This window comes from Meleagris gallopavo, chromosome 1 (assembly GCF_000146605.3).
Source record: "Meleagris gallopavo isolate NT-WF06-2002-E0010 breed Aviagen turkey brand Nicholas breeding stock chromosome 1, Turkey_5.1, whole genome shotgun sequence".
NCBI lineage: Eukaryota > Metazoa > Chordata > Aves > Galliformes > Phasianidae > Meleagris > Meleagris gallopavo.
In genome coordinates this window covers 134,152,922-134,161,521 of record NC_015011.2, presented here as the reverse complement: position 1 = coordinate 134,161,521, position 8,600 = coordinate 134,152,922, and the positions used below count along the sequence as shown (strand labels likewise).

Below are 8,600 nucleotides of genomic sequence, written 5' to 3'. Positions count from 1 at the left end.
CACCACAGGGCGGTGGGCATGGAACAGGATGCCCAGGGCTGTGGGCACAGCCCCCAGTGCCGGAGTGTGAGAAGCACTGGGATACCACTCTCAGACACAGGGTTTGAATGCAGGGCGGTGCTGTGTGGAGCCAGGAACTGTACTTGATGACACTTGTGAGCTCCTTCCAACTAGGAATATTGGGACACTATGGTCACAGGCAGGAGCTAGAGAACGTCCAGCAGATAAGGGACTCAGACTTGTTGAAGGCTTCAAGCACAGCACTGCAGGCTGCACGCATGGATGTCATCACCCACATCAGCTACAGCACACTCCCACAGACGTTATATGAATGGAATCCTTCAGCTCCTGCTGATGCCATGGCTTCCGCGTGAACGTAACAGCAAACAAGCACTGAAAACAAGCACAGCCAAACAGATGAAGCCCTCTGAAGTACAGAGAGGTCCAGGGAATGCACAAGTAGGAAAATCCATTAGATCATCTTGACTCTTTTTTGTTATTAGTCTACAACATTTTACCTAATTACTTTGATAACTTGTTTTTCATTTGAGTGCTTATTCTAGCAGGGTACCAAAAGCTAGAATTTCAAGCCAAGTTCAAAGCAAGATAACTACACAAGTGCATAAAGATGATTGTCTGCACTTAGCTTTTGCTTCTTGTTACTGGTTTATTTTTATTTATTTATTTTTAAAATTTCTTATTGGAATTTGAATTTCAATCTCCTAAGTAGCTAAGTCTCTTTTCCTATGCTGAAAGTTATTCAGAATTAAAAGCTTGGAGAACAACAAGAAGCTACTGGTTGTTCCCCTGCTACCAGGGCACATGCATGATACTCCAACATAGAGGATACTGGCAGCAACACAGCTCCCTTATTGTCTCAATTTGTCCCTTGGTCCCAGGAAAGAAAAGGAGACTCAGGGGAAAGGCACAAGAGAAAAAAAAAAAAAAGAATTTGAACATCTTTCATGACTTGGATTTCTTCCACAGGGACTTTGTATTACAGTCTCCCAAAACTGTCTACCAATAGCTGGGCTGATGGCCAGCTAACAGACAACAGTTCACTGTTCCCTGTGAAACTTTATGTCAGAAGTGCTTGGGTCTCTTGTACCATGAGAATAAAGAGCAGGTAAGGATGGTCTGTCTATCTGCCAGACACAAAGAACTATAGCAATAGTAAACATAGCAGAAAGGCCACACAATTTTTAGTCAATATTTTAATAAATCCTTCAGTAGGAACTAAAGGAGTCAAGCAAATCCTCAGATAAGTGAGCAGACACAGTGGATTTGCAAGTGGCACAAAGCAGCCTACCATGATTTTGGACAGAATTTCCTTTTTCTTCATCAAGTACACAAGACATCTTAAGTGTGTGAGTAGAACCCAAGCACTCTGGAATAGATTCAACACTTCTTTTTAATAATACATGTATTCTCTTCCATGCTTTCTGCAAGTAATGGTTGCAAATAAAATTAACACTCTTGACAGAAGACAAGGAAATGCGTAGGAACTAAGGCTTCATCCAAAGTCAGTGGAAGCATCCTACCTTTTCCCAATACTCACAGCATAAGTGGTAAGCATGGAGCTTTATGCTCTCATGCCCTATGTGTCATAGGCCTAAATAAGATACTCAACATCAAGAAACAATTCTAGATTAAGTTTAGGTTGCAGTTTCTCTCAAAACTAAGGAAAAGTCATTAGGAAAACAGGACCCAGCAACACAGTATCAATAGCATAGGAATAACGGCTTCAAAGATAGCTCTTCTATCCCAATAAATTAAAAATAACATAGTCTTAGGTAGAATTAACACAACTTCAGATATTAGGCAGTGAAATGCTACAAGTGCCCTTGCACGTGAACATATACACTAATTGGAGAGTAAAACATTTTCCTAAAGAAAAATGAAAAAAACAGCTTTTAAGTAAAAGCTATTATAGTATCTTTGAATGGAAGGCTGCTGTGAAATACCTTTTCATATATAACCAGACTAAAATAAATGTGATTACATAAAAGCACAAGAGGCGTTACACAGCTTGTAAGCTAACATTGACTCAAAGGAGGCTGGAGAAGAGTAGGAGCTGAGAAAAGCTTCACACCAGAAATTCCTGACACTGAATTCTTACAGAGTGGCAATTCTGGAAATGGGAATTTACGGTTTTGGAGATTCAAACACACAATGCTGAGGGTAACTGAATGCAGACCTCTAAAAGCATGGAGGGGGGAGAGAGAGGATACACCTAGACCTCATCTCTTATTTTCTGTACTTCAAGGAGCAGGAATTCAGTCAGTTCAAAGTTGTTCTCTGCTGTCACGCAAACATCTCAAGGTAACCTGGGGTGACTTTCCAGGAGACAGTGGCATGAAAGAGGAAAAGAGCATACTGGACTTCACAGCTTCACAGGGGAAGAAACCATCAACCCCACACGTGGAAAAGGCGACCACGAAAGCTTGGCCACGAATCGGGAGCAGCGCTCACAAAGAGAGCAACTCTTAAGAGCAGAAAAGCTTTCCGCCTCCCCGCCACAGAGAGCGGAGCCATCCATCGCCTGGGCTGCACCACGCACAACTTACGCAAGCGGCCGAGGTTCTCTCCCGCCTCACCAACCAACACAGCGGCCCCGAGCTGAGGCCGGAGACGAGACAGCGGAACGCGGCCCCGGCGGCCACCCCCGCCCTGACGGTCCCAGCGACCCGGAGCTGGGGAAAGCCGTTACCTTCGCTCTTGCCCAGGATGCGGCAGCAGAGGTTCTGCAGCAGAACGTTGGGGGATTTTTGGTCCGGGGTCGCCATCGCCGCCCAAGAGGACGGAAAGGCGGGGCGGTGGCGAGCGGCGGCAGGCAAAGAGGCAGGCGGAGAGGCGGCGCCGGCCGCCCCGTACAAGCAGCCGGCTGCACGCTGGGCCGCTGCCTACGGCGCCATTTTAACAGAACCGCCGAAAGCCGCAGCGGCGTCCGCTCCGCACCCACAATGCCCCGCGCGGGGGGCGGCATCGCTGCGCGCTGCTCCCAACTCCCTCCGCCGCCGAGCCGCCATGCCGGGGTTCCGACGGTCCGCCGTTCCGGGCGTGTTCCGGGTCCTCGTAGAAAGAAGTGGCACATGGCAGTGGGTTGGAATTAGGTTATCATTAAGGTCCCTTCCACTTAAAATCGTCCTGTGATTCTCTGAAAGAAACATGCTATTACAGCGTGACTGATGTGTGTGTCTTCAAGCAGAAGTACGATTACTAATTTAAACTTGTCAATTTCAATAAAACTGCATCCCATGTTATGCTGCTGAAATAGTGTCGTAGCAGTCAATTCTGTTACGCTATTAAGGAATGTATTATAAAATATTATTAATGTATTAGGGAATGGATATATAATCTATTATATAGCCTCATTTCCCCAAGAAATGAGGTGTATGTAATTTTGCCATGTGTCAGTTTGTCCTGGTAACTGTTAGGTATCCTGACAAATTTCAAACAAATTTAGTAGAAGGATACAGCTCACAAATATATAAACTTAATAAAAATATGTCAAAGTCAGCAGATGAGAGCTGTAAGATCTCAGTTAATGCCCTCTCAAAAAGAAAGACGAGGAGGATTTAGTTCTCCCTGCTTGATCTGCTATTGGCAAACCTCCTGATTGGCATGCACATCCTGGACAGCATGCTATAGCTAGCTCTGATCCAGCCAAAGTGTCAGCTGCTACTTGCCTGGCTGAACAGATCTCAGTAAATTTCACCCTCAGTGAATTTGCAGATGACACCAAGCTGGGAGGGAGCGTTGATCTGCCTGAGGGGAGAAAGGCACTGCAGAGGGACCTGCATAGATTGGATCGATGGCCAAGGTTAACTGTATGAGTTTCAATAGGGACCAAGTGTCAGATCCTCAATTTTGGTCACAACAACCCCAGACAACCCTACAGGCTTGGGGAGGAGTGGCTGGAAAGCTGCCTGACAGAAAGGGACCATGGTGTACTGATGGACAGTCAGCTGAATATGAGCCAGCAGTGTGCCCAGGTGGCCAAGAGGCCCAATGGCACCCTGGCTTTTGAAAAACCGACAGTGACTAAACAAGGAATTTAATTTATCCACAGAAGCTTAAAGTGACTTGTGTTCAGAGTTCCTACATAAGGAAGAGCTTTATTATAGAAGAATGTACAGTGAAATCCAGTGGAAGATGGAAGTCTGGAAAAGTGAGGCTAGAAAAAACTGTGTTTTAAATTCAATGAGCATATTTAATTAGTGTAGAGATATTTAAGGGCACGACGTGTCTCCAAATCTTGAACATTTTAAATCAGCCTTCTGTTGCAAGCTTATTGAGCAAACACAAACTGACACAGGAGCTACCATCTAAGTGTTGAGTGTATGCTACCCACAAGATCAGACTAGACGGCATTACAGTCCCTTTTGATTATTAAGTTTTTTACATTCATACGGCAATGCTAAGAAAAGATTCTTATTCTTATAAAAAACCTGAGGCCTAATTGCTCTGGTTGTCTTAACTCCTTTATGATTATGTCTGCAGGGCACAGTACGTTACATAGCTCTAGCTATTGGAGGAATACCAAAAAGAGTAATCATGCTGACACCTCCAGCATTTCACTGTGCCAGTTAGACATATTTTCACTGTCATATAACAAACGTCAAGAATTATGGTGGTTGGAGACAATGGAGGATGCTATCTGTGCCTTAGCGAATGGAAGTCCCGCAGGACTTGAACCAGCACCAGTTGGCTTCTGTATCTGAGCACATATTTTCCTCATCGGCAGCCCCATAATGCCAGCCCTTCTATGCTGCATCTGCAGTGTTAAGAGGCTCTTAAAGGTGTCTGCAGATCTAACTTTGGGAAGGCCATATGTTTTGGAGTGAAGTATTGTGACTGGATTTCAGTGGATCTTTTCCCTGTACATGAATAAGCCTCAGATAAAGAGATAATTTGATCCAAACAGCTTAACCCTCCTGAGAATATTAGTTCTGCATTATAGCCTAATTGTTGCAACTTTAACAAAAACATGGCCAGCTCTTTGCTTTCACATTCTTCGCTTTGACTATTCTGTTGATTGAGGAGCCTGAAGTGTGTTCCATAATGCTATGTACCTACAGAAAGTCACAGAATTGACATGTGTATCCAAAAAGAAAATGGTTTTGAAATACTTAGGAGATGCCAGAAGCCTTGATATAAGCTGTATGAAAGCAAAATTACGGATATTTTCATTTTTTATTTTGGGACTTTTTTCAGTATTTAGAGTAATTTAGATACAAATTGTATCCTGTCTGGTGATCAGAAGGAACCTCTTATGTTCCAGTTTGTGCCAATGTCCTCTTGTCCTGGCACTGGCCACCACTGAAAAGAGCCTGGCTGCCACCTCTGTGCATCCTTCCCTCAGGTGTTTACATTGATGAGATCCCCAGGACCTTCTCTTGTTCTGACTGAGCAGCCCCAGCTCTCTCAGCCTCTCCTCATAGGAGAGGTGCTTTAATCATGAACAGAAATCCTTTCCAACACGAATATACACAGACACACACCAAAACCCACTCAACGTTAAATGTGATTTATTACACAGGGACAGGCAGCATTATGCATCTTTCTAATAAATAGTTTAACTGCAGCCAGCAAACAGGCAGTTCAAACTACTAGATATTTTCTAAGTTCCTGCCCTTCCTATAGCATCAAAGGCCTCAAGTTGGCCAGGGGAGATTCAGGGTGGATGTATGAAAAATTTCTTCTTCAAAAGAGTGGCCAGATACTGAAATGGAGTGCCCACAGATACGGTTCAGTTACCGTCCCTGGAGGTGCTCAAGAAACATTTAGATGTTGTACTGAGGGACATGGTTTAGTGGGGAAATACTGGTGGTAGGTGGACAATTGGGCTGGATGATCTTAGAGGTCTTTTCCAACCTTGGTGATTCTGTGATTCTATGATCACAGCTATGCCTCATATATAGAGTGGGAGGAAAAAAAAAAACAGATCAAATTGTAGTTTGATGAAAATGTTTTGCAAGAACACTTCTGTTTTGTTAAAAACTCCAAAAATACTGTCAAAATATTTTTCAAAGTTCGTGACAAGTATTTCATTTTTAAAAGCAGCATAATAATGTTGGAAAAGAGCCTGGAGAACAAAACTCTTTAATAAAACTGGGCTAGTGTTTCCAAATATATGTTTCATGTTGTATTCAGCTTTTCAGTAAGAGTTTTGACCATGTCTGGCTTCAGTATTTTAGAGCAAATGCTTTTGATCTTTCTCACTCTGTATTCAGCATTGGTGCAGCCTCACCTAGAGTATTACTGCATACAGCTCTGGGCTCCAGAATTTTAATCTGATGGGATACCTGAATGCATCCAGAGGAGGGCAACAAAGCTGGTGCCAGAGCTGAAGACACATATTCTGAGGAGAGGCTGAGGACATCATCCCTGGATGCACTCAAGGCCAGGCTGGATGTGGCTTTGAGCAGCCTGGTCTGGTGGTTGGCAATCCTGCAGATAGCAGAGGGGTTGAAACTAGATGATCATCGTGGTCCTTTTCAACCCAGGCCATTCTATGATTCTATGACATTTGGGCTGTCAAGTTTGGAGAAGGCTGAAACATGACCTTACTGCTCTCTGCAACTTTCTGGAGAGGAAGTGGAGAGGGAGGTGCCGAATTCTGCTCCCTAGTGCTATCTAGTGATAGGACGTGTGAGAATGGCTCAGAGCTGTGCCGGAGGAGGGTCAGATTGGGCAGTAGGACAAACCTTTTTACCCTGTGAGTGGTCAAACACTGGAACAGGCTTCCTAGAGAGGTGATTGATGCTGTCACTGTTCAAGAGGCATTTGGGTAATGTCCCAGAGGAAATGCTTTAACTTTGGATCAGCCCCAAAGCAGTCTGAGAGTTGGACTCTGTGATTGTTGAACGTCCCTCCTAATTGCCATTGCCACAAAGGAGACAAGAGAAACTATCAAACTGAGATGCTGAATACAAAAACGCAGTGTAGCAGGCTAATTTAAAAAAAATGTATTTATGCATTTGTAATGGGATTATTTCAATAAAAGCAATAATACCACTGAGCAAAAATAACTCATTAAATATAGCATAAGTCAATAACAAAGCTCTACAAAGCCCTGCAGTGCTTTGTGAGTAGGTGGTTGGAGTTTTTTGGATCAATTTTCTCTTTTGTTGTTGTTGCTGTTTTAGCTAATTTCACTACAAAGCAGAAAGGTCAGAGATGATTTCTGTATTCTTTTCACCTTACTTTGTTTACTCATTTCCCCAGGTGCAAATGTGTCGTGCCAGTGCCAACTCTCACATCTGTGTGAAAGCCTCAAGGTCAAAGTTTAGGATTTTCCTCTTGCCGTGGGGGAAAGAAAGAGCAACCAGTGGGCGGGGGGAAACCAATTCTACCCATGCTTTTGTTTAAAATGTTAAAAATATTTGTAATTTTATAAGCAAGGGATATTTTTGCTTGTATTTGAACCTGCTTTATTTATGCACTTTTCTCATAGTGAACTCTTGAAGGGGTCAGTCTGAAGGTACTGCTATGTAATGCTCTTAAAAATGACTATTGATTTTTATTTTATTATTTTTATTTATTTATTTATTTTGCTTTCCTGTTGGTTTTGAGAGAGTTTTCCTCACATTGATTCTTTTTCTTTCTAATGAACTGGTCAGGAAAATGATGGAACCAGCTATATCTGTGGCTGTACTAAATGTATAAAGTAAACAATTATTTAAAAAACGAGGGAAAAAGAAACATTTTCCTTCTCAAAGCTTTGTATTGACTATTTTAATTAGTCCCTTGAAAACAATATGTATCAACTGCTCAATTGTAGAATTGCTCAGAATGGAAAAGACATTAAAAATCATCAAGTACCACATTTCTAGACAGAAATGATTGTCAAGGTAACAATATCTCCTGCAGAACACATCCTGAGATTTATGTTCCTACAAATAATAAAAGAAAAAAATGACAATTCACTTTAGTGAAACATTCATACCTATGAAGCTGATCATCCATCTCATAAAGTCCATCTCATACCAGCCTGAGGGTTCTTTCATGAGAATTCTTGAGGATTACCGACTTCAGTCACAGTACGAGGAAGAACTTGTGTATACTCACGGATATTTGCAAGGAAAAACATAAACTTCACAGTCTTCTTGAGAGAATAAGACAAATTCCTGGTGTTCCTGCCATGTTCTGTCCTGGTGATTAATATCCTGTGTATCTAAATTTGTGAATTCTGTGCTTTTCTTTCCTTCCTGTCATAAAATACTGAATTGTTTTGCTATTCTTGGTTTTAAAATCTACCTTATTCCATTAAATTAAGAGGTGCAATAAATATGTCCAACAAGGTGACTTTTAAGACCTGTATTTACAGTGTAGGAGTACATCCCTTGGCTTCAACATGGCTTGAAACATCAGTAGATAACAGATTTGTGGATATGTTTGTAAATTGAAGCTTCTATCACGTGCTCTCAGATGCTCAGATGAGCGGATGATGCTACAGGATACTGAAGTGCAAATTGTTATTACCACCACAGCTGAACAGCTATAGGAGTGCTACAGTTACAAAGAGCAGCACTGGAGCTACAAAGATTTGCCAATTTTCAAATGTGTTTTTTAGCAAGGAAGCAACGCTTGCTTCC

The 8,600-nt window shown here is 42.4% G+C and overlaps 1 protein-coding gene across 1 annotated transcript in view; it reads right to left on the bottom strand.

Annotated features, from left to right (window-relative positions):
• TUBGCP3 (tubulin gamma complex associated protein 3) overlaps positions 1–2,965 on the bottom strand; it is a 46,546-nt gene extending 43,581 nt beyond the window's left edge. Inside the window, exon 1 of the mRNA XM_010728538.3 lies at positions 2,711–2,965. Within this exon, the coding sequence (XP_010726840.1) occupies positions 2,711–2,786 (76 nt within the window). The 5' untranslated portion in view covers positions 2,787–2,965. The remainder of the gene's footprint in view (positions 1–2,710) is intronic.
• Positions 2,966–8,600: the final 5,635 nt, after the last annotated feature.